The sequence below is a fragment of the Corvus brachyrhynchos genome, unplaced genomic scaffold, assembly GCF_000691975.1.
Source record: "Corvus brachyrhynchos isolate BGI_N302 unplaced genomic scaffold, ASM69197v1 scaffold142, whole genome shotgun sequence".
NCBI classification, from domain to species: Eukaryota; Metazoa; Chordata; class Aves; order Passeriformes; family Corvidae; genus Corvus; species Corvus brachyrhynchos.
Window position 1 is genome coordinate 7,779,989 of NW_008237226.1, and position 26,263 is coordinate 7,806,251.

The 26,263-nt window shown below is 35.2% G+C and overlaps 1 protein-coding gene across 6 annotated transcripts in view; it reads right to left on the bottom strand.

Moving 5' to 3' along the window:
• The window catches only part of THSD7A (thrombospondin type 1 domain containing 7A), a 202,261-nt gene that overhangs the window by 78,553 nt on the left and 97,445 nt on the right, over positions 1-26,263 (bottom strand). For 4 of the 6 annotated variants that reach the window (XM_017729338.1, XM_017729337.1, XM_017729335.1 and 1 more), the window contains exons 6-8: positions 25,533-25,601; positions 21,559-21,714; positions 18,923-19,126 (exon numbers count right to left, since the gene is read on the bottom strand). In XM_017729338.1, the coding sequence (XP_017584827.1) occupies positions 18,923-19,126; positions 21,559-21,714; positions 25,533-25,601 (429 nt within the window). The remainder of the gene's footprint in view (positions 1-18,922; positions 19,127-21,558; positions 21,715-25,532; positions 25,602-26,263) is intronic. The other 2 variants (XM_017729336.1, XM_017729340.1) reach the window with 1 other exon arrangement.

The following is a 26,263-nucleotide window of genomic DNA, read 5'->3' on the forward strand; positions in this document are numbered from 1 at the left end:
AATGAAACCAAGCCTTCACTCTCTCCCAAAATCAAAGCCTATCTTTTTTCTTTGCTTTTACAGAGAAAATATTCTAGAGATATTTGTCTTACATATTAGCATTTTGTTTTTGCCAACTGTCCAATCCTTATCTGATGAATTCAATAGCATAGAAATGTAGTTGGAAGGAATGTCTTATAATGGGTACTTCTTATCTTTGGGGAAATATTTTATTTAGACTAAATTGTTTCTGACATTTCACTAATGATTTTATGAAAAACTTGACCTTTTTTGCCTTCCTCTTTACAGTGCATAGTGTAGTCAACTACCAGAAACCACTCAACCATAAGCTGGGAACAATGCCAGTGTAATGACTACTTAGAAAATGTCCCATTTGAAAATATTTGCTATTGTGTGTTGAAGCAAGTCCAGAGGAGGGCCATGAAGGTGAGCAGAGAGTTGGAATATGTCTCCCATGAGAAATGGCTGAGAAAATTGGAGTTGTTCAGGCTGGAGAAGAGAATCCAATGAGACATTATAGCAGCCTTCTAGTACCTAAAAAAGGCTGAAAGAAGAAAGATGAAAAGGGGCTTTTTAAAAAAGCATGTAGTGATAGGACACGGGGGAATGGCTGCAAACCAAAAGAGAGAAGATTAAAGACATTCTTTACTGTGAAGGGGAAGAGGCACTGGAACAGGTTGTGTAGAAATGGTGGATGCCGCATTCCTGGAAGTGTTCTAGGCCAGGCTGGATGGAGCGCTGAACAATCTGTTTTAGTGGAAGGTGTCCCTGCCCATGGCAGAGAGGTTGGAACTAGATGATCTTTAAGGTCCCTTGCAACCCTAAACACCCTATGATTCTATGATTTTATTTGAACGTTATGGGTATAAATTCATTTTTCACAAGAATTGAAGACAGAACTCCAAAAAACATGACTGAAAGGCCTCTGCCCTGGGTTACTTATATGTAGAATGACAAAAAGGAAAAAGGAGAGATGAAAACAGAATATGACATTTCTGTCAAGAGAACTCTTCACCGCTTATCAGCTGATTTGTTCATTAAAACCTGGAATCTAGCAATAGTCCATATATACAAACAATGCCTATGTTGTTGAATTATATTTCTCTCAGGCAAGAGACACACATTTTGGACTAAAAACTCCAAATTTCTTAAGGAAATGATGGCATGTAAAAATGGCAGGAGGGAAAAGAGGTTTATTTTTTCAAGAATTTAAAATGTCAAAGATTGTTTAAACCTTTTCCTGAGATTTTTTTTTTTATGGATTTACATCAGTGAGGAGTACTGAAGGGATAGCCTTTTGAATCTCTTCCTCAAATAATTATGGTAGAACCAGCTGGACAATCAGCAAAGCAAGTTACTACATTAAAACCTCCTCTTGGCCAACTTCTTGGCTTGAAGATTTCCTGGTATGTGTGCACACTTGAGAGCCACTATTGAACTACGCAACTATTAAGTTGCTTTAAAACAAACAATCAAAAACAACCACAAAACACCAAGCCAACCAAACAAAAAACCCCAAACCTCCTACTGAATAGGCAAATTTTTACAGGTCAGAGAGGTAGCTTTCAGGAAGAACTGACTAATAAGTATCAGACTGTATTCATATCACCATTCTTGTTTTATTACATTCACAAAGCAGGTATGGTATCTGTAAAAATTTAGTCTAGATGCTAGAAGTTGGGCTAGACCATCTTTGGTTAATGTAGTTGAGTCATGTCAGTCCTTTGTGTTTTTGTCTACTCATCTGTAAAATGTGTCTGATATTAAAGTTTCTCATAAAATGCTTTAACAAAGTTCCAATGAGAAGCATTCCTAGAGCTGGAATCACTAGAGGGACATGGTAAAGAAACCCTCTTGCTTTTTGTGCATCTTTTAACAGGGTGCATGCTTCGGTGCCCAGTAAAAAATTGCTGTCAAATTCTGACCTGTAGTAAATGGAAAGGCAAGTGCTTACAGAGAGAAAAATGTTTTTTAAGACTTAAAATGAACAGTAAAATCACTGCAAGATTCAATGAGGCATAGAGAACAACTTTAAAAAAATCAGCATAAAATAAAATTGCTACCGGAGCCTTATGTAATGTCAATGAGCCTGGTCTCAGTTCTGTACGAGGAAACCAGGTATAGTTTCTGAAAGACTGAATTAAAACCTGATATAAACTAAGTAAATTTTGACAATAAAATAAGAATAAATAGAATTAAATCAAGAGAGTGCTTTGAACATTAATATCTAATAGTATTTTTAATATGCTTGTGTAATCAGTAAAGGATAGGAATATCACACAGTGGTAAAACAAATTTTACAGTTGTATTTTAAAGTTCATAAAACAAATAATGACAGCAACTAAGCCCGAATGCTAAAACTGCAGACTTCAGATTATTTATTGCTTATTTCACTATGTTCAAATGTACTATTATATCTTCAGCTTCAAGGAAAAAAAAGTCTCTTGTGTCAGTATCTTGTGCATGACGTCTACAGCTGCTGGGCAGCTGAAATATTTGGAAAAGCACTCCAGAGCTCAGCTTTTAAAGTGTTTGGGGGTGAAGAAGGCCTTTTCATTACTTAACTGCCTTCAGTAATGCCTCTAAGCATGGAGGCTGCAGGAGAAAAATGCAGTAACTTCACATGATAGCAAAATCCATGAGCTGTCCTGGTTGCCACTGACTGTTTCCTTCCTTTCCTGTGTAGAAAAATAATCAACAGGAAACTACTGAAGTGCCTCTGGTATGGGTTGTAAAGGCTGAAATGGCTGAGAATGTTATCTTGAATTACCATACAGTTTCCCATATGCATTCCTTTCACATGAGGACCTATACCTGTCCTTACACTGACTCCTTTGTCAATCTCAGAATGTATCAGACTGGCTGAGCTAAAAATTTTGTGTGGACTCTGCCCATCAAGAAAAAAGTACACCTATCTATATTCCAAACTCACTAAAACCAGATCTGTGCTATGTGCTCAGTCCTGTTTTTTCACTTTAACCATAGTCACAGTTAGTAAAACATATCCTTCTCCACTAAAAGGTCATCAGTCTATAATCTACTTGCCTCAAAGTTACAGGAATGTCATGACTAGACTGTAAGAGTATAGAAGAACTATTAATGACTTCAACTGTAATTATTCTAAAGAAAATTTTTTAAAAAATCAAGAAAATCACTAAATAAGAAAATGTACAAATGTATGCAAATGTGAAGTTCCATACTAGATTTTCTTTAGTAATAACCTGGTCAACACACTGGATGATTAGTCTAATGCAAAATAGAAATTATTCACATTACAGAAAAGCTATCAAACTTATCAAAACCGCATACATCTTCACATGCTAGGACACCTTATATCTGCAAATGAGCAGACAATAATCAATCACCAGGATAAACTAAAAGTATTGATTTAATTTCTGATACTTCTGCATTTCTTGCAAATCACTAATTGATTACCAAAGTTCAGCACAACAGGAAAAATCATGCCTGCCTAGCATGAACAGTCACAGCAAATGATGTTTTTCTTCCAAACCTTGGTGCTCCAGCAGTAGTGTGACTTTTTCTTTTTAAAATGGTCAGAAAAGGTAGAGAGCTACATCGTGAACAATGCATACCCATAATACTTTCATTCAAATTCTGTCCTTTTTCATAATCAAACACTTGCAATGTGTCTTCCTCAAACTTCTTTATTGTACTTCAACTTTATCAGAACTACTGATTGGAAATTCATTCCCAGGACTGATTTTTGGCAATTGTTTTGTTGTTTGTTTTTCTTTATAGAGGAGGAATTCTCTGTGGAATGTTGTGTCTCTAGACACATGTCTAGAGCATGTGTCTCTAGTTGAAATGTATACACAACTTCAAAAAGCTGACCCAGATTTTTCAGTAGGGAGAATTTAGAAGTTAATCTCTGAAAACCTAATGAAATAAGCCACAGAAAGGGGAAACAATAATATTTACATGAAATTCACCATCTTGTTTAGCTCAACAAAGTTAAGACATTTGGAGTATTTGGATACTGCACGTGCAGCAGTATCTGACTGGCAGAACAATTTTTGCCCTTGAATCAGTTCAACGCTAGCAAATAACACATACTTTGATAGACAATAGGAAACTTTATATGTTTTATTAATCCCACTATCCTTCATATAACGTTGATGGTATTTATTCATGTCTGCTCCAAAAAAAAAAGCTTTAATGTCAGTAAAATGGCAGTGTCTTTCAAAATAGCAGCAACAGTGTATTACCTTAGTAATTATCTTCTGTTACAGTTCCTGTATCAGCTGTCAAAAAATACTTATACATTTTCAACATTTGGAACAATTCTTAACCTCTCTAATTATCAAACATAAAGCAACATTAACTACAATTTATGACCTCAATATATCCTACTTCATTGGCTCCTAAGTTTTTCAACAAACACAATGTGAAAAGATGGTGTATTTTCCCCTTGTATTATTCTTAACAAGTGAAGCTTCTACATTCATTTCTAATGCTTAGGTGCCTAGCTGGTAGCTCCAAGTGTAAAAGCAGTTACTAATTCCCTAATCACATGCCTTTCTCTCAATCGCTTTTGCTAAGTAGCATTTGCATTTAATTAAGTACATCTTAATTAGTTGATGGTTAATATTCTTGAAGTAATTTTCTTCTAAGAAGCCTAAGTAGAAATGGCACTGATTTCAGTGAAGACAAATACACTGGTTATTCACATCTGTTTGTTATGCAAAAATGACAGAAAGTTGGTCTAATAGTTTAATGATATGAAAACATTGCAGGATTGTAAACTGTTTGATTTGGTGATTTACATGTGCAAATTCACTGTGGTTTTGGTTTCAGTGTAGTATCATACAGTCTATTCCTTACTGAAAGAAAAATGGTAAACATGATACTTCAGCCACTTACTCACAAAACCCACTGTGAATCTCATAAACATGTATGTGTCTATTTTTTTTGTTAAATGGGAAACTTGAGAGCCTAAGCACAAGTACGTTCATCTTATTTACATCTTCACTCTACCTGCACACACAAACCAGTGACATATGGAAAAGGCCACTGACTACTGTCCTTTCCTTATGCAAATAGTGGAGGATACATATACCTTTAAAAATAAAATACTAAATTTTAAAATGTGGTTTTGTTTTTTTTTTTTTAAAGCAAACATTTGCAATGAAAAATGACTAGTAATGACAGGAAGTAATAGTATACTAAAGTAAAATACCTGGAGTTTAGAAACCCACCATATCTAGTGCTTTTCCAACCAAAGATAACAACATGTTAACACACTTAAGAAAAAAACATGATCTTTTTATAATTTTCTATTCCCTAATGAGATGAAACATCGTATTTTACAAGCAAAAACTTCTTGTTAATGGTTATGTGCAAATTTCTACTTTATTCACCTTTTGGGAAAAATTATTCTGATGAGTGGGATGACACTGGCTTCAAGAACTCCCACATTCATGCAGAAATATAATTTCAAAAATAGTACCTGAACACTTCAGCTCCTTCTCTGTAACCAAACCAGTAAATGAGCTCAGTTACAGCTTACAGTTACAGCTTGTGTTTGCTAACCTTTCCCACAACACAGCATATTACCAACTGTGTAGAAAAAATGCAGATGGAGGTAACCCCCTGCAAGTGGTTTATAGGAAAGCTGAAAGATGTGAAAGCTATTCTGCTCCAGAGGTAAGACAGTTCTGGTTACAAGGTTTCTTCCCCGACCTTAAATTCATCCAAAGTTTCAATCATGCAAATTTCAAGGAAAGTGAGTCACTGCTTAAAAATCCAGGTCAATATTCCTTAATACATCAGATATGTTTGCACCATATACAAACCAGTTACAGGAATAACCAAAACTGAAATAGCACTCCATACCTTGAAATAATGATAACAATAAAGGGACAACTCTGACACAAAAAGTAAGAACATATTTTAAAGATGGATATTTCCTGCTATAATTGCTTCAGATGGAAAACATCTTTGCATATTCTTTGTCTGTAAATTAAAAATAATGGTTAAACATAATGAACTAACACTTTCAGATACAATATTAATGTTTCCAGTAATCCCATTTTTGTGTCTGGTAATAGCAGAACAAATGTATCTCCATTTATATTAGAGTCATCTAGCAGGATTACAGTCATGTAGATAGAGTCTAAATTTGCCAGACACAAATAAAACCAGGGTATGAAACAGTATTTCTTTACCCAAATAATATTTTTTTATTTAAAATGCAGTGTTATTTGGCCAGATTAAACAACAGTATGAAAAAATAATATCTCATAACTATGTTAACATAGAAATGTACAGAAAACTGATGCATTTGGCTGGGAAAAAAACAAACAAAAAAACAAAACACAAAACCAAAACCAACAAAACACCATGCTTTTTTTTTTTCCATGAAAGTGAAAACTTCTTATTTGGGCTCAGCTTTTTTACTTAATGAGATTGAGAAAAATGAAAAATAACTGTTCTCTTTTGGCCATCTTAAAATTTTGTGGTAACTAGTTTGAAATTTTGCCTCTTATTCCTTTATCCTCTTTCTAAATTTTCACTATACTTTGCTAGATTTATTCAGGTTGAAAACCTGAATTCACTCAGAAAGTATAGAAGAAGATTTTTCCAATTCTCCCTGTATTTCTAAATGGCAGTGATGATGGCAGCCACAGTGTCAGTTCCCCCAAGCATACAGCAATCACTTGGCTACCTGTGAGGGTCTCAGTTAAAAAAAAAAAAAGAAAAAACAACAAAAAAGCCATAGATGAGGCAAGTTCCTTCACTACACACACACAAAGGCACACTGAGGGTGTCTTGTAGTACTAACTATGGCTTAAAAAGTAACACAGCCTTTTTATGTCTGCCACAACCCTGTAAGTTACTGACTGCATATTTTGTATTATGCATCAAAGACTAATGGGGAACTCTTCTTACAGGTGATACTTCTTTGATTCTTCACTACTTCTGATAACACTGAATATTCAACAGCATGAAATAGGCTGTATCTGAAATATTAAAGTCAGTATCTCTGAAAAAGCATGATCTAAACATGGATGCTGAAGAATGAATCTAAATTAATTAAACCGGGACTTTGAAGGAGATTAGTTAAACTGTATTAACATTTTGTATGGCTATCCTTATTCAGAATGAAAGAGAAAATTATTGACAAATAGAATTAAGGCCACTTTAACTTTGAATAAGAGGATTCAGGGACACATTTATATAGTTTAAGTAATTATTTTTGCAGTTAATTTGGATCAACTTTACAAAGTGTCTTCATGCATATAAGTAAAGTAAACAAAAACTGAAACTGATATGACTGTAGCTGAAAATTTCCTATACTTTTAACTTGATGCCATAGTAGACTTGTACCACAGGGATAGAAGTTCAATAATTGTAATAAAGACTCCAGCAGAGTACCCACACACTGCCTAACAACAGGAGTAAAGTTTTCCTACTGCTTGACAGGTAGTTGAAGCATTTTCATGGTTCATTTGCTAATGTAGTCTTACTGAGAATGATAAGGAACAGAGAATACAAGTGTATTGATCATAACCAAGCAGAGCTGCCTTCTAGTGTCAAATAAGCCAATCAAATGTCATCTTGATATGAAAATAAAAATAACTTTGATGACAGGCTACGGTCCCATTGAGAATAAAATCAATATTAGTCATGGGACCAAGTGGGATCAATATGTCAAACCAATAGGCCATTTTAGCAGGATTGGGAAAGGAGGAGAAAAGTGCTGACAGAGCTATAAGAAAAAAGGAAGACAGTGAGAACCTTGAGGATGAGATCATTTGAAAATTCACACTGTATTTACGAAAACACTTGTTAAAAGAACCAAGTCACCTTAAAAAGATATTGTTCCAAGATCAACAGAGCATTCTCACAAATTTTTCTCAATCAAGCCACAATTCATACAGTGACAAAATGATATAAAAGTATGACTTCCAGGAAAAAGATTAAAAATTTATAAATAAACTACAAATAGATTTCTCTATTTGTATGTAAAATGTTACAAAAGATCCCCTGTGTTTAAAAGTGAAGAAAAATTCTTTCACAGACTTTAGAAATAGTGATGGTGTTATTTGAATATTGGTAGCAGAGGATTTAAAATACATGGATTTGAAAATGCAACATGTATTTATTTTATTGCAATGTGTCTTTTTGCTTATTTAAAAAATAACATCTTTCATTAATCACTGGAAATTACTGAATTATTTTTTCACTGCTGAGTATTCTCAGGAAATTTTTAACCTCATCAGATATGGGCAGATCAACAGTTGAAGTCTTTTAAAAGGTTTCACAGGTATTTTATTGTGTTATTTTATGCATTTCCCCCTCCTTTCCCATCCAATAAGGTGAAAATAACCTGGAGAGCAAGTTCGGGAAGGGCAATGGAATGTCAGTGACTTCAAACCATCTTGATTAGAAAAGATGATTCTGATGTTCTGCTCTGAACTAGATTAACATTCAGGGATATGAGTTAGGAAGAGAAGCATAAAAAGGAAATAATAGGCAGGGAAAACAGTAGCATGAAAACAATGTGACAGTTTCACTAATGTCAGTAGAATGACAGTGCTCACCACAATCTTTTCAACAATTGCTTACACTGAGTTACTAATCTGCATATTTTGAGCAGCTACCTTAAATGGCCTGATTTTTCAAGAAACACCAAAACTTTCACAAACTTCAGGCTTCTCATTTTCAGCATAAACATTATCTTTGGTTAACAAATTTATACATTTAAGCAAAAAAAGTTCAAAAAGTTGCATCATAAATGGGTTCATAAATACTTCAGCATTGCAGTACTTTCCTAGAATTTGGCCAACGATATTTTAATGCTATTCTTCTCTGTAATGCAAAAGCTTAACTCAAAGATGAAGAGAATGATTAATGGTCGGCACCTGACAGAATATTAAGTGAATTTTTCAGTTGGTCAATTACCTAGTATTTCACTACTATACTGTGAATTTGCAGCAAGTTTACAAGTGTGCATTTGTATATGTTTGTCGTACCTCTTGCCACACAAATACACATGTAACTCAAAGGGGGGTTTAAAAGAGTAAGAAAAATTATTTTATACAGCAAAAGATGATTGCAAATATTTTCTTTGCATTATTCATCCAGCTGCAGCTAGTAAAGAGTTGTCACTCTCTATGTAATCTGACAGCTCAATTCAATCACAGTTAAAACATCGGACCCAAGAGGTGCAAGAGAGATCACTGCCACTGTCATGTTTACACATTTCTGAGAAATAGTTTTTAAATTAATTTCATGGATGCTTTTGTCTGTGTCCTACTACTGGCAGATAAAATGCAGTCTTTGGAGAGCATCTTTTTATCCATCTTGCAATGAATATCTTCTCATCATTACAAGTGGAAGGCACAGCATGCCTTTAGGGAGTTCAGACTGTGAATTAATCTTTTCTTTTGGAAAAATTTTCATAGCTGATTCCTCCCCAGAAGACTAAAACTAACCCATCCTTTTGACTTTTTCTTTCACCTAGCCTCAAAGTGTATGGATTCAGAGCAGGAGCTGTCAGGAATTCAACTAGATGTAAACATCACCACATTTTATATATGCTAAATTAAAGAAATATAATAACATTGTCACAACTTAACCAAAAAAACCCAGGAACACCTCTAAAAGTATAGAGACATTACAACTTTTCTACTCTGTTAATAAATTCTGCAAGTTATTGTCCTAAAGTCACAGAAATCTGAGAGACTTCACTGTAGATTTACACCCACTCGCAGAAATAATTTGTACCCTGAAAATAGGGTTCCCTTTCACTACTGGTTTTCTGGAAGCCTGCCACAACATATAAGATGCTTCTAGCTAATGTAATTCTTCTTTTTCCCCTCTTTAAATAAAAAAACCTCAATTCTGAGACATTCAGAATAAGAGATTTCATTAATATCTTTATATCTTTTCTTAATATCTTTTAATATCTTATTATCTTAATATCTTTTCTCTGGAATAATATCTTTTCTCTGGAAAACACTCATGCATCCATTTTCTATTTATAAAATAATATCAGTACCGATAAAGGATGTCTAAATAAAATTAAACCCAAACATCTGATAATTTCTAGGGCAAGATTTACGTACTTAATCCACATTACCCCCAAAACTGTGCCAAGAAATCAAACAGTAAATGCCAAAATTAAAGCTGCCTTTGTATAGTGCAGTTATTTTAACTGCATAATAGCATGCTTATTATTTTTCCACTGTGTCCCTTCCTCCTTCAGTTCACAGATTGGAAACTCCTTAATGAGGAGCTATTCAGTATTTTTAGTTTTATTCTCTTTGTTCAAGTCATGAGCCTATGTTTTATTTCCCACATACTAATTTAAAATGTTATTAAAACAGAATTGGCATCTTTCATAAGATTTTTCTGTCATGACTATCAGATGCCCACTAGTACAGCATTATCTTCAGAACACTGAAGATGTGATGGGTCAGCATTATTTATATTTTGCTGATGCTGAACAAAAGCAGAGCAAAATTAAACCCTGAAGAATAGGACAACTAAGGTTAGTTGTTTCACAGACATTGCATTCATTACTACAAAATGCCCACCTAATCACCAAAGGAGATATATCTGTCTCACAAATAAGTGGCAGGTTCTGTGGAGAAAATGTCATGTTGGCACAATTAAATAATTAAATACTTCCTTCTGATGCATTCACATAAGGACCAGACAAACTTAATTTCCTAATGTTTGAGGACTTGCCTTTGCAAACTAAAATACTAGATTTTGATGTACTATTTCTTCCCAGTTTTCTAGTTTAAAGCAGGAGTCAAATGATAAATAGTATTTCTGCCATGGGTGTTACACTGATGCTGGAAACTGCTCCTCTGTCTGGTGATCTCATGAGACAAAAGCAGAAGCGGACTAAAATTCATGGCATTCCAGCCCTTGAAGTTATGAATTTTCTTTACTCCCCATTCTCTGGATTCTTATCCAGCCTTACTTTCTCCAGACACTAATCCCAGTCTGCCACCTCATTGTCCTTTTCACCTGGCCCTGCCAAATTCTTTCCAGCTACTTCTCAAATCCTCCCATGGGATGACCCTTAGCAGATTAAATCCCTCACCAAATTCATTCCTAATGCTTGTCATGTAGAAACATTTCATAACTTCGAGTTCCTTACTTAGTCTCAGGAAACTGCCCTGGAGGAAACCAGGGTCAAATCCTACCTTTCCCCAGCTTTCAACCTCATTGTTTGGCCAGAACCAGTTTCTTCCCCTTGTCTTCCATGCCCTTTTTCACCAAGTCCCAGGTACAAATCTCTATTTCCCTCTGCTGGGGTTGTGGCTACATAGAGTCACAGACAATCTGCACTCCAAAATATGAAAGGAACACTGGAGAGACTGGTATCAGTTGTTTACCCTGCTTTTGAGTAATCATTGTGTCTGAGCATGTTTTATTTTGAAGTTTCTTAAGTATTCAGTGAAGACGTTGCTTGTGTAGTACACAAGAATTGGAAGAATTGCAAAATGACACAGATTATTTTAAGACTAAGTGGCCACTGGAACAGTTATCTTGTGAAATCAAGTACTTTTTGGCAGACAAGAGTGGTTTTTCATTAACCAGTACTCAACACAAATTATGATCTGTAAGAAAGGTCAGACAATGAGCTGCTCTAGGCTGGAAGTACTGAGAGTAAAATTCCTATTTATTCTGTCTCAACATGACTATCTCATGATGATGTTTTTATCCTCACCATTTATCAACACAGTGGTTTCACAGCTTTGAAATTTGATAACATTTATTTAGAAAATGGACCATAAGCATGCAGGTTGTTGTAAAATATAAATAGGCCTGTGCAACATTTTCTCAGATGGGAAAACTGACTCCCCTCAAACCTAGTGAGAATATACTGTCTTAGAGCATTTTATCATAAAGATTGACAACTAGTGCTGTGTCATATAATCTTCCAAGAAAGTGGTACTTAATGTACATCTATGTATCATTATTTTTATATATAACAGAATTAGATGTAAAATTGTGTTTTCTAAATATGTTTTGTAAAAGTATTTCAAATATTTTCTGAGTATGCTTTAGGGAGTTAAAAAGTTGTCACACAAATCCAAAACCAAAGGAGTCCAATACAGGCCTAGAAATCCTGTTTTATAACCCATCCATAACTCCCTAACCCCCTTTATCTTTCTTGTTTCATAATAGCATAATTTGAAGTGATAAATGGAAAAACTGTACAGCATTAAATTGACCTTCCTAAAAAATCCCAATTGTTATGAAGTGTATGTAAAATTACCCCTCTCTGCATTCTTACCATAATGAAGCTGGGAGTCAAATCAGAATTGGGTTCCTGCATTGCTGAATGTTACATAAATCAAATCCCTCCCTTCTAATTTCATCACAAGCAGTTCTTGCAATATCCACTGGTTGTGCCATCAAAAACAAGAGAAAGTTACTAAGAATACGGATCATATAAAACCTGTAATTGCTCTCTTGGATACATTTTCAAAATATTTGCACTTCCCACTTCAGCAACTTCTACTCCTAGAAGTCCAATAAATTTTACACAAGTGAGGTGTTACATTTGACAGAAGTAAAAAGGTCAAAATACAACAAACTCATCTGAACAGACAGTCACATTATGATCTATGACCCCAGAAAAAGATTTTGGTAACAAGATTGACCCACCTGTTTTTATCTTAATTATATTATTTATGGGCATTAATGTCTCATTAGGCATTGTCCATACCGAAGTGCAATTCTGTCTTCAAAAATATATCATAAATTGGAAACAAGGGCCTGTTGCACTGTTATAAGTGCTAATTGTTTACTGGACTATGCAGATGGAATTCTGGTTTTGTTATACTTATCTCTTTAATTGAAATCATCACATCAAATTACAGGCAAACTATTAAAGACAAGGACAAACAAAGTTATGTATTTAATTCATTCCATATAATTAAATCACTACATGTTACATAAACACTAAAAGCATCCATTCTTCTATGAAACTTAATAGTGACACGTCACTTTTCCTAATATCAAGATGAGAGACAAAAAGGAATTGGTGTCATCAATTAAACGTGACCTTTTATTGAAAGAAGAATTATCAATTATCATACTATTCTGAGACTTGAATGAGATAGTCTAAGCAGTACTGCACTCTTATTTTTCTTTATATTCCTTTATATTAAACTTAAAAATCTTGTTAAAAATAAATGCCTTAAAAATCCAATGGTCTGAAACATAATGGCCTTAGAGTGTCAGTTTTAAGGTCCTTTCTTTTCACTGTATTTTATCCTCAGAAAGAAACTCTTAAATATACCAAGCATCCAAGAAACATATTCAGTAGTTTCTTATGTTAGCAGGAAAATTATAGGAAAGAAAGGAAGGACTTGGTTATAAGTTTCAGAGCCTATGTGTTTACAGTGAGGAACAAAGTATGCATCATACATTTGATTTAAATGCCTCAGATGGTCATCCAAAAAGCTGTCAGTGGCAAAGAACACTTTAAAACAATTCTATTATGATATTAGCTAGGAAATAAATATTGGGAAATGATGACTAATGCCCACATAACCAAGTTCCTGTAAGCATAAGGCACTATGAGCTCAAAGGAACTGTCATTAGCTACTGTATTTTTCTGCTAATTGACTGCTGAGCATTGACCAGATTTTGATCTGGGTTTTCTTAGAGGCATAACTGAATAATTCAAAGTAATTTGAATTTGAATCTGGCTCTTCATTCTTTATAAAGAACTAAGTCATAAAGTGACACAAAGTAGTATTTTCTTTTCTAAATAACCACAGTAAAATCCAACCAGTCTGACAGTTTCTTCATTCAATGCATACAGCTGCACAATAGAAATGTCAGAAAAAGTAGATTCTTTACCTGTGGGCACACCTATAAAATACCTATGCTCAGGTCCATTGAATCTCTTATTTTTTCCCATCATGAAAATAAATGAAGATCAGAAGTTACCGAGTTAGCATTTGATTCAAACCATAAATATACAGAACGAGCCGATTCTGAAGCCAGTCAAAATATTTTAAATAAAAACAATTGCACCAGCCAATCTTCAGTTTTTCCTAAAATTTCTTCTATATATTTCATTAGCTGCTTATTGTAAGATGTTATAAAGCCACTACCAAAGAATTAAGGAAGGAAATTGAGATATTGATCAGGAAACTATGGAAGAAAATTTAAACAAGATGAAGACATTTTATAGGACTTACTTTAAAGTAAAATTCAACAAAATAAGAGAATAAGTATTTCAGAGATAAATAGTTCTAAGTCTTGAGAGAAACAATAAAGTAAATAAAACATAGGATGTTATATTGCTGATGTACGGTGTTTTCAGTCGGTCTCACTAGCAGAGAATAAACACAGATTAAGGACAGGTATCCTGGAAAAGTCCTCTGTTCCCTTTTGGTCAGTATAGTGCTTCAGCTCCAGACAAAGCAGCTAAACTAACTGGTTTGAATGTGTCTGAACGAAACAGACTAGTCTGCCTTCTATATCTTTTAATTAATACCAACACCATTGCTTTGCCCCCAGTATTGCAAAACAGGTAAAATCTTCCCATTTACATCAGAAAATACTGATGTCAGCAGTGGTTTGAATTTGCACTTCAGTCTCAGAAAGACCAGACCTGTGTCACCAGCCTTCATCCAGGTGCCAGAACAGAACTTGTGGCACTCAGCTACATCAGCCGGCACCTCTGCTCAGACAACTTCAGCAGCAATTTTGCTACTTTAAAGAGTTGTAGGAATTTGCATATACACGAAGAACCTTGCTGTTGCCATGGCTCCCTCTTCCAAGTGACTCAGCTGTGAGGCACAAGACTGCAACGAGTCCACTCCTGTCTGTCCCCTGTAGGGCTACTGTAACCCAACAATTAGTGAGTTTCAAAAAGATCCAGAAGAAATCTGCACTTCAACAGTGAGATCTGTTTTATCCAGAGTAACACACGCAGCAGTACAAAGCCCAGTATTTTATAAAGACTGTTAACCAATTTATTATTTACAAATTCTTAGAAAATGAGTAAGTCATTTCAGATGAATATGTGAGGATCAGAAGTACACTACCAACACTACAGCCAATGCCAGTACCTGAGCTTCAGCCTTCAGCTAAAATACAAAATGAGTGAATGAGCATTTTGAAGGTATTTTCATCAGTAGTTAATATTGCAGATTGTTATGTCAGAAATTTTTTTTTCCCTATTAACATATGAGTAACACTAATATGTCTATTAACAAAGTGGAGAAGAGCCAGCTTTCCCACTACGGACTTCTTGTTAAATAATACAGAGATATTTTTGAAACAGTATTCTTCATAGATTGTCATAGCTACAGAGAAATAGTGCAAATTCATCTGTTCTAAAATCACTCTTCTGACTGTGAACTGTGTTAACACTTTTGATAATAGGTAGTATTTACACAGGTGTGTATGTGCATGTGTGTGTGTATGCCTTGCATATATTACATATATAACAAAAAGATGAATATAAATTTATTTTTAAAAAGTCATTCTATCATTAGCAAAAGTTAATCTGTAGAATGAAACACTAGTAAAAGATGTCTAATTATTAAAATTATGTATACAATGAAGGAATTCTGATCACTCTCTGTCCAGTCTGGTAGCTTCCACAACCAAAAGGTGTTCTTTTCACCTAAAAAACTCCTTTGTAAAATTTCCTGGAAGATTTACTAAGAATATTTATTCTGAAAAGGTTCTTTTCACAGTAAAAGACTGAAGTTCCATTTATATAGTAAAATACATCAAAGTTCATTTTAGCCTCTGCAATGGCAACCCAGGGTACTGACTGTCATATTTTTTTCAGCCTGAATGAAAATTCTGATTACTGCCATCCACTGTGGAAAGACAATGACGATCACTGGCCTTCAGCAATGAGGCAGGAGGATAACCTATTGTTTGCTGTTGTCTCAAGGGCTGTAATGACTCTTATCTAAACACCAAAATGAAGAGAGGAGCTAATTCCAATTATACAAAACAACTTCACAAACACTGCTGTTTGATTCTAATTGTGAAACCAAACACCCAGGTCAAGACATATTATCCCAACTAATCATGCTAAAGATATATAGAACAATGCAACTGTGCACAGGAAGGGAATATACTAATCAGTGTCGGGTTTATTTTATGTTAAAGCTACAGAGCTTTATCTATTTAGAGTACAGTGCTTAGTCTGAAATATACACCACCAGCCTTTTTCATTTTATAAAGCAGAAGCCATGGGCACAATATGCTTTTGTTTTGATACATTTAAGTCCCTTCATTTCAACCTTTCCTATCCAGGCACTTTAAGATTTAAGACTGGTTTAATAACTACTACTACTACTACTACTACTAACAACAACTCTTGAAGAGACTGAAAATAATATTGTTAAGCAAAGATTAGTTCAGTTTGAGTAGCATAGCAATCTTAATGCTTTCCATATTGTTTCCCTTCAGGGTCATTTTTACCTGTAAAACTGAGTGTAATTCCCTGTGTACTACTAAGATCAAAAATATAGCAACACATGATTATTATACAAATTATGTATCCTGTTAATTGAGGCACAGTCTTTAACTTAGAGCCAATGCATTCTTCTCCAAGAAGTGCTCAAAGAACATTGAATATCACAAATTTCTTATGATGAATAATTTAAACCATGATATTTAGACAATGGAAGAGCAGCATTCTCCAAAAATTTTTACTGGAAACTACCCTTAAGCTGTGGGGCTTGTAGCAAAACTTGCCTGACTGCAAAGTGTTGCTCTCTTGTATTTTGCAGAGCAGAATATAGATGCCTGCAACAAGTGTGTGGTAAAGGACACCATGGATATTCTGTTGACTGCCAGGGTAGGAGGCCAAAGTACTAAATTGGAACTACCTGGGAAGAGGTGGTGGTATGTGTTTAGAACATATTTAAGAGTTTTACAGGATTTCTAGTGGGTTGGTGCTATGGGAGGCAAAGTAATAAGATGCTTCAGCTGAGTCAGCTTGGAGGTGGAGATTGCTGATGCTGTTGGGTCTTCATTTTGTTTGCTTCTACTGCATCATATTAATCCTTCTCAGGAGAGAGCTAAGCAGAAGACACTTGGTATTACTGGTGCAGTGCAAAGATTGTTTATTAAGAGAAGGAATTTCAAAGAGCTTGTGCAATTCACTACATTACTCTCCATTGTTTTTGCACTCTGTCGAATGTTACTGAACACACATTTTTGTGACTGGATGATTGGATGATCAGATCTTTGCAAAGCAAGCCATAACTGCAATTTGTTTTCTCCTTTCTTTGAAGCTATGCCCACAACTCTTTAATCTTAAAGACTGACAGGCCAAACTCTGACTTCTCACTCTTTCTGGGGCAGATGACTGGTACAGGCAATGTATAATGCCATATATTTACAGCAATATATAATGTCATATAATTCAGAAAGACAGAGAGACAAAGAATAATACTGGGAGTAAAAAAGTTAAACACAAGCCTTCAAAGACACATTTGGCCAAAACCAAAGCCCATGAAGTGCCAAGAGCAAATCCTGTGAGTTTTCAATAGAAAATATTATATACATAAAAGACATCTCAAGGTTTACTGGCTCAGTTGCATGCTCCAAATACACAATAAGTTATAGTCTATATAAATTACTATATTACAGTTTAGTAAGAAATTGGGTTAGATGTGTGAGAAAACACAGTTCTTCAAAATAAGGGTAAGCCAAACTAACCATAATCTAGTAAAGCAAAAAAATAGTATTTTTGTTTTAAAGATTTTTTTTTTTAAGAGTATTCACAATTATTTAGGAAACACCTTGATTTATGAGGAAAAGGCCAATTTTGATCTGAAAATGTATATGAAAAAACCTGCAAATAGTTTCAGAGTTGCTGCCAAGAAATTATTACATTGCAAAGGGAATTTTTTTGAGCTAAGGGCATAAAATATGGTAGATTCAGTATTTTAATTTTAGGCTAATATCTTTCTGAGCTGTAAAAATGATCTCTTAGATGTATGCAGAAAAATAAAGCTTACATTCTAACGCTAAGATATTCAATTTAAGCCCCAAAACTCAATTATGACCGAAATTCTTCAGCATGAAAGCTCAAGATTTAAATATCTCTATAATTAGTTCTTATTATTTCTGACTGATTTAATTTCAAAGTATTTTGTGCAGCTGTTAACACTCATCAGAGGTGTCCTCTTACTTAATCCTCTGTTGGAACTTAGAAGTCTCTTACCATACTGCACTGCAGTCAGTACAATTATTTTAATTTATATGCTGCTCTAGACTATAATGTTACTAATGAATAAGGACAATTCTCACAACAGTAATTCATGAATCTTCTGTAGATTAAAGTATTCTGTAAGCAGCTTTCAAAATTGGCTTTTATGACTATGTCATGCAAGATCTGTTTTGTCTCACAGAGGATAATTGAATAATAGTGATTCTTTTTTTTTGACCTTTTGAAGAAGCAAGACAGTTTGGACTGTCAACCCAACTCTGTAACACACATCAAACCATCCTTTTTAATAAACACATTATTATTTTTCTTCCAGCTATACTTACTGCAATGCATCTTACTTTGCTCACACTTTATTTGTTTCTGGGCTCAGAGGATCAGCTTTGTTACTGGGATTACATCAGGGAATTCAGTCAAGCCACTGCAGGCATGAATCTGACCTACTGATGAACAATAGCTGTTTTCTATTTAATTTTCTCTAAATCACTTAGTGAAGCTTTGAAAACCTACCCAGTGTAAGTGAAGGAACTTGGTCCTAGAGCAACTAGAGGTCTTACCCTTCTTAACCAGTACTAAAGGACATTTAAATCTTTTCCAGACAGCTCAGTTCTAAGGATCAAGAAAGCTGAGAACAAAAACTGATACCCTTTTGGACTACATTTTAGTATCTTCACTCTAGCTGGTGTGGACTGTAGGAAAAAGCACCCATCTTACCATCGCTGTTGACGCAGACGACAACAGGAACCTGTGTACCAGGGCCACATGGCTTTTCATTGTCAGGAATGCATTCCTCCAGCCCCGTGATTCTCCAGTCATAGCAAGAGGGCTCTTCACACGGGATGGCTTCCAACAGGTGAGGGCAGTTTCCTGTTCCTCCTGTAGGCTCATTGGTGATGCGACGTTTCCTTAGTTTAAAGCCTGAAATGTCCATGAAAATAAAAATTCAACTCTGAAATGTGAAGTGAAGCACTTTTTATCTCTCTATACCTGAGTGAACAGTTCTGTTTCTCTTCTCTGTAAAACACACCACAGACACTCAGCAGAACACTGCATTTTAGATAATTGGGTAGAAGAACTCATTGAAGAGGGACTGGAGATCAAATTTTACAAGAGTTCCAATGTTTTGAGCCTCCTCAGGAGGCTTTGCCTTAAACCCTTGTTTATAATAGTCATGCATACTCCAGGAAGGAGACAGGATAATTTCCTGAGCATCACTCTTGCCATATCCATCTCATTTTATAAATCCTGACTATGTTGCTGAGTTACCATTTCTTAAATATGTTGTTTGTTTTCTTCTCAGGTATTTTCCAACAGGGATGGATTATGAAGTGAAATCAGCTTATAAACACTCCCTTCCCCCTCCAATGCTCCAAAATAAAATGGAAGAATAAAAAGATTACCTTGTGAGAAAAAGAAAAGCATGAAAATAAACTCAAGTCCCATGAATACATTTTCAGTAATAAACATCACAATATTCCCTTGCAAGTGTTTAAAAATTTCCTTAAGACTACCTAAACTCAACTTGGAATGGAGAAACTGATGGGTCTTATACACTGCCATCTGCCAGGTCAATGTCAGTAACCAAAACAACCCCCTCTCTCGCTTCCAGCATGGCCCATTGAAAAAGCCAGACCAAATACAGTCAGAACAACCTAATCAAATTGAATGGATTCAAGAAATAGTTTCTTGTGTAATAACTTTCTCTATTTTCTGATATATCTGATTGGAATATTTTAACTTTGTCAAGGGTTTGTTTCTTTTCACATCTTTTCACAATCTCTTTTATTTGGGGCAGATTCGTAACATACAGATATTTTTTATAGAATACTACACATAACTCATTTCTACCAGGACACAAACTAAACAGGAGAATTTTCAAACACATATATGCAGGAACTGATTCCTTGAAGACATGCTCTTAATTTAATTACAATAAGCATTGCTTTAAAAATAAGTTTTCATCTTCAGTTGCTGTTTTCTTTTTTCCTAAATTGAAGGGTTCAGCCAAATTATGTGCAAAAGGTTTAGTAAGCCAGACACAAAAGGCTGATATACTTTCAAAAATAAAGACCTCCAATTTCTACAGCAACAAAGGATGCAAGTGATCTGGAAATATGTAGACAGACATGTTGCTAAAAGTGGGAGTGCCTTTACAATTTTTACATCATTCTCTCAGAAGAACTGTCAATGCAATTATAAAATAAAATGTAAGAATTTCCAGATAAGAGGAAACCTTTGGCAGCTGAGAAAAGATCCCTGCTCATATGTGCAGGAATAAAGGCTTGCATAAAGTATATTCTAATAGATTTCTATTAGAAAGATGCCCAAATCAGTCTCACAGACCTAAACTGTATCCCTGAAAACATAGCAAATCTTTCACTGATGGAACAGCAACCAAAATAACAGACTACGTGACAGCTGTACTCAGAGGAGACTTAATCTGATAGATTTGCACACTGAACTACTTTTTCCTTCTTGAATTGGTCAAGGTTGAGTCAGAGTTCCACAAAACAGCTTTGTAAAACTTGTATTATTACACTTAGACAGAAGTGTAGCTAGCAGTATGCCAGAAAGATCCAGCTAAGCAAACATAGTAATCACAGTTGTTCCTTCCAGGGGACATATGCGGCTGCCCTTTCTTACGACTGTTTTTAATCAAGAAACCAAGTCTGTATTCCCAACTTCAATCAGATAATCACTTTGCAGCAATGACTAGGCCAGTTTTTCTCATTTATAGCCAGAAACCCACAGACTTCTAACATGAGGTCCCTGTCACTGTATTCGTGCTTTCCTATTTTGATGTCAGGTTACTACAATCTGTTCTGCATAGCAATAAGTTTTAAACACGCTGAAATTGAAACCAGCACATATGTCATCAGTAAAACAGCATCACATACCAACAGTGAACGGTCCCGTCTCCTTGCCAGATCATGCTTTACGGTCTAATGGTGAATTCTTAAGATATTAATGAACTGTAAATCTTTGGGTGCCTTGTACACAACACACCTCAAAGGAAGCTTCTGTCCTCCTTTTGAGACAGTGCCTAAATTGTGATTTGAACACACAAACTGTATCCCTTTCAATCTTAGAGGAAGGTTTGAAACGGGACTTGACCTGTAAAAATCTAAAGTGATCTATAGAGCCTGGAACACAGGCTACATTTTTGCTACCTCTGGTGTAAAAGCAATGTTAAATGTAATCCTAATTCAATGACTTTATTTCGATGCCCAGAGGCACTAGATATACAATTCTTGGTAAAAAATTTAGTGTGCTTGCAAAACCAGAGGAGCCTAGTGAATTAGGAACAGTAAATAATCACCATTAGAAGGCTCTGCTGGATTTTTACATACCCTTCTTGGCCTGAGGGTCATCACAGCTCTCATAGGTGCATGGTCCCCAGGCTGACCATGCCGAGGTCTCACACTCTGTAGGACAGGGAATATGGCACAGCTGGGAGGTGCTGGGAAGAGGTCCTGTACAAAGTTTACGGTCTACTGGCCTTGAAGCTGTCAAAACAAAGTGAAAATATTTCTCATATGTCACCGGTCACGTTCCTCAGCTCTAAGCAGACAGAATTATCCTTCAGTTAGAAAGGCTGTTATCTCATCTTTTTAATCTAATGACATGATAGAAGAATGCCTGCCTTGAAAAAAATTACACAGAAGTCAGTTTACTCTCTGCATGAACAGAGACAAATCCCATTATCTGGAGACGGGAATGCTGTAGATATTGCAGCATGGCCTCGGACTCAGTCCTTTCATTTGAGGGGTAAATTATACTACTAAAACAATTGTTCACTTTGCACTCTGCAGAAATTGATGTCCTGCTATCTCATTACTTCTTCTCTTAACAAACTGAACAAAAAGCTGCATAAAACCCTTTGCACTTGTATATGTAAGCTATATGATACTATAACTTCAAAGGCCTGGTTAATTAATATTTAAAAGATTATTTTAAAGCTATAACCTGAAACACAGCTAAAATTATGAGAAAAAACTTTTTTCTTTTACTCTAAAGACCATCAAGTGCACACTCAGCGGTAAGATTTGTCCAGCAGCAACTTTAGTTCAAAAAGGCTTTGTTTCAGATATATATATGGTTTGCACTTACTATGCATATATATGTACATAAATATGATACATAATGTATATACGTAGTTGTAAAAACTGCGCAAGACATTTTTTTCTTTAAAGTTTTGTTAATCGATACAAACACATGTGATTCTTCTGTTCTTTAAGGATCAGTAAGCTGGGATAAAATTACCCTTCTCCTTCCATACTTTATTCTTTTGACTTTCCAGGTAATAAAAGTAACAGGACAATTCTATAAGGTGTCAGAGTAAGGCACAGAACTCTAACTGAAAATGTACCATTTCATTGACAGCAAGATTTTAATTCTCTTTCATAATACAGGACAAAATATTACACTAAGAAGAGAACATCTTCAAGAAGGCAAAGTGAAGTCTGCCATATTATTTCACTTTGGTTGATTGAGGAAACATGCAATTCCATAACTTTAAACACTCTCATTCTACTCGGCATTTTTTTCCACCTCATTAATTTTTGCCATGACTTCTGATGGAAAGATTCTTGGATGAAATAAATACAGTTATGATAAAATATCCTTCTGAAAGATGAGATCAATAACCTCTTATAGAATGTGAAAGTAAACACCAGGTTGTTAAAGTATGGTCAAGCTTGTAGACATGTATGTATATCTTTGCATTCAGATTTTCTAAGCAGATGACTTTTACAGTTACAGAAAAAGCTCCAATTCTCACTTTGTAAGGGGAAAATGGAGTGGAAAACCTTCACCCTATTCTGGTTTTCAAGGTTGTCTCCTTTGGCACAGTTTTACACTGTGTTGCTCCATGTAATGAAAGCATGGAGATGGCAGATAGTAATTTAATATTACTGCCTCTAGCTCACCAATCTCTTGAAACAAAATAATACAAAACCTAATATTCCAACATTTGCATAATGCTATGACAGAACATTGAATTTTACAGTACGTTTGACATGTACACCTAACATGCATGGTAATCAACATAATATGCATATTTGGTGTAGAAAATGGATATAAGTAAACATAATTTGCCTGTTGAATTTGCATTGAATAGTTTCTAATAAAAGAAGAAAAACAGTAAGTAATTGCTATCCATACATTTTTAACCTTGATTTAATTGGGGAATTGCCCAAGTGAGACAGATGAAATTAAGGGTCAATTACACCCCTGAGACACAATCTTGCTTCAGGGAATAGAGAAAGTGTTCTGAGGAACTCCATGCTTCATCTCTAGCCTTCATCATGATAAAGAACTTATCATCACACTACTTTATGGAATTTTACTCAGAAAAATAACAAAGATCTTTAATCAGAAAGCTTTAAATAGCAGCTTTTTCATATCTCAGGTATCCGTAAATTTCTAAATATGTCAAAATGTTTTTGAAATGCTGCTTTTAGACCCTAAGTGATGTATAAATGGTGCCTGTTATATATTGCTTTTACAAGAAAAGAATTCAACTGTAGGACAGAAAATTTATATTTCAGGTTATTAAAAATGTTTTCATCATGGAGCACTTAGGATGAATTTCATGCAGGATTACTCAGAATTCTTTCTTTGAGATGACAGTAAAATAAGAAAACAGCCTTCCCTGTGTATCTTATGACCATCTTGTTCCCATGAATTTAAATGAATTTCTTTCAGCATCAAAAATTTTAATTGAGCTTAGGTTTTGATGCTTACTGTTTAGCAAAGACACTGACAGAAGATGATGCTGGATGCAGACATTTACAGTTTAAAACCTTGTTTTATCTCCGTCCTTTCATATTCTCTTGTGTCAGCAATAAAGATAATTCTTTATTCCTTGGATGTGATGTTGAATGTTGATTAGACTGTGTGTAATACTACAAGATAGATGTGAAATTTGACCAAATTTTGGGCCAAATACAGAAAGAAAAGTTAATGCATTTTGATAATCTCTCTTTCTCCTTCAATCTAACTAATAAATTAGATTCAGTTTTCAAGGAATTTCAGGTTTGAGGGTAGTGACCTAAAAACTAAAAATTTAATTATCCATTCCTCAAATTGTCTTCTATATTAGGAAATTTTAGCTGAATATATTTTATATCCTTGGAAAACACTCCTCAAATTACTGCATTTTAAAAACAACTGAAAAGAAAAAGAACAGTTCTGCTTTTAGGTAGCATTTGCTACATTTATCAAGACATCAAACTCTCCATCCTTCTCTAAAAACCCTCAAGAGAGTAGTGCCCAGTAATGACCAGGCTGGCAAAGAGAGTGAATTTGTATTGTGACTGCATCAGTATAAGCAGACACAAATTCATATTTCTCTTTCTGGTCATTTGTCACACTGGTTTCATAGCAAACAACACAAAGAAATTTCTCCAAGTACTCTTACTCAAAAAAATAAAGAAAAACCCAAGGCGAAAACACATTATGACCAGCAATGAAACAAAATATGTTCTTCTCATTTTCTATAATGCTGAATTCTCCCATCAAAAAACATCAGATAATTCAGAATCTTATGCTCTAAGAAATGGCACAATTCCATGCATGTAAGCAGTTCCCCTGTGTTTAATAGGGCAACAAGTGTGTATTTGCAGATGTAGAATAAATTTATATTTATATAAAGGAACTTTTCTCCTATCTTTATTCTACATTGAGGGTTTTAAAGGTACTCGGAATAAGATGACACAGTCCACCTCATACACTTACAGTGAGAGAAACTTCATGACTAACCAGTTGAGTAGGTGAATACAGAGATGAAACAATTTAAGTCAGCAGCAAGTAAATGGCAGAATGACAGTGGCCTCCAGGAAACTTGATTGCCACTGCTTAACTGCTACAACCAAAGCTCTTTCTTCTTCCTACTGATCTGAATGGTGTGAGGGATTCCAGTTCAGCTAAATATTAGAAGTTCAAATTCTTACTGGAGACCTAATTTGGTGTTTTAACACTACAGAAGGCACTGGAAACAGCATCTATGATGAAAGCCGCAAAATAATTCCCATTGCTCAGTAGTGAGAGGAAAAGCAGTCACTAGCTAAAACTGTTCAGGAGTAGAGCAGGCAACTGTTCCAGTGCCCCAGCTGGCTCATGAACTTCATTAGTTGGAATTCTGGCCTCTCACTTTCAAACTGATCTGAAATTTCCTGAGAATACTCAAATTCATTTAACTATTTCAGAGCTACATAAACATGTTAATTACACACATATAGCAAACAAGGTCCCCCAAAAGGGACATTGCCTCCTTTGCATGCTCTTAATCAAAAGGCCAGGTTGCAGCCCTTAATTTACCTACCTGTTATTTCAAAAGTGATTGATAGCAGAGGTGCAACACTAGCCTTCGACTTGCTCTGTGACTGACTTTCTGAAATAACAGGGAAATGCCACCATGAGTATATGAGAATGGAGGTCTTCAAAGCAGCCTTACCAAGACAGCATTCACTACAACCAACAGCAAGCTACACTGAGTTGAAGACGTTTCCTCACAGCATAATCTGGTGGGTGTGTGCTCTGGCTTTTTCCAATCCTCAAATTACTCATAGTTTTCTATTCTATGAGGGCAGAAAGAGAGAGGATGAGCAGAGCAGCAGCTCTTCGGAAAATCTGTCCCCTAATGTGGAAACAGCCCAGAGCTCCTTTTTTAAACTAAGAACCACTTCACCCCCAGTTCGAGCTCTTGAAAAACTGTTCTCATGTTTATGCATCCAAAGACTAGTTACATTTTAATCAGCTTTCAGGAGCCTGCAGAGATTACCTCCTGATGGGCTCCATGTATTCCTGTCACAGTCTGATAAGGGTAAATTTCACACCCGCCTAATCTGGCAAGACTTCACAGCCTACCAAAATCCTAATCATCATTCTGAACAGTAAGCTTCCACTGGTTTTATTGTTGCCTCTCCTTAGCTAGGAGGTTTTCACTGTTCACACTACGGCAGAGGCATCTAAACTTTGTTCAGCAGAGGCGATTTACTAAAAGCCCTTGGGCGGAGCTGATTTGCATTAGACAAAGAAGCTTGAAAGCTTCTT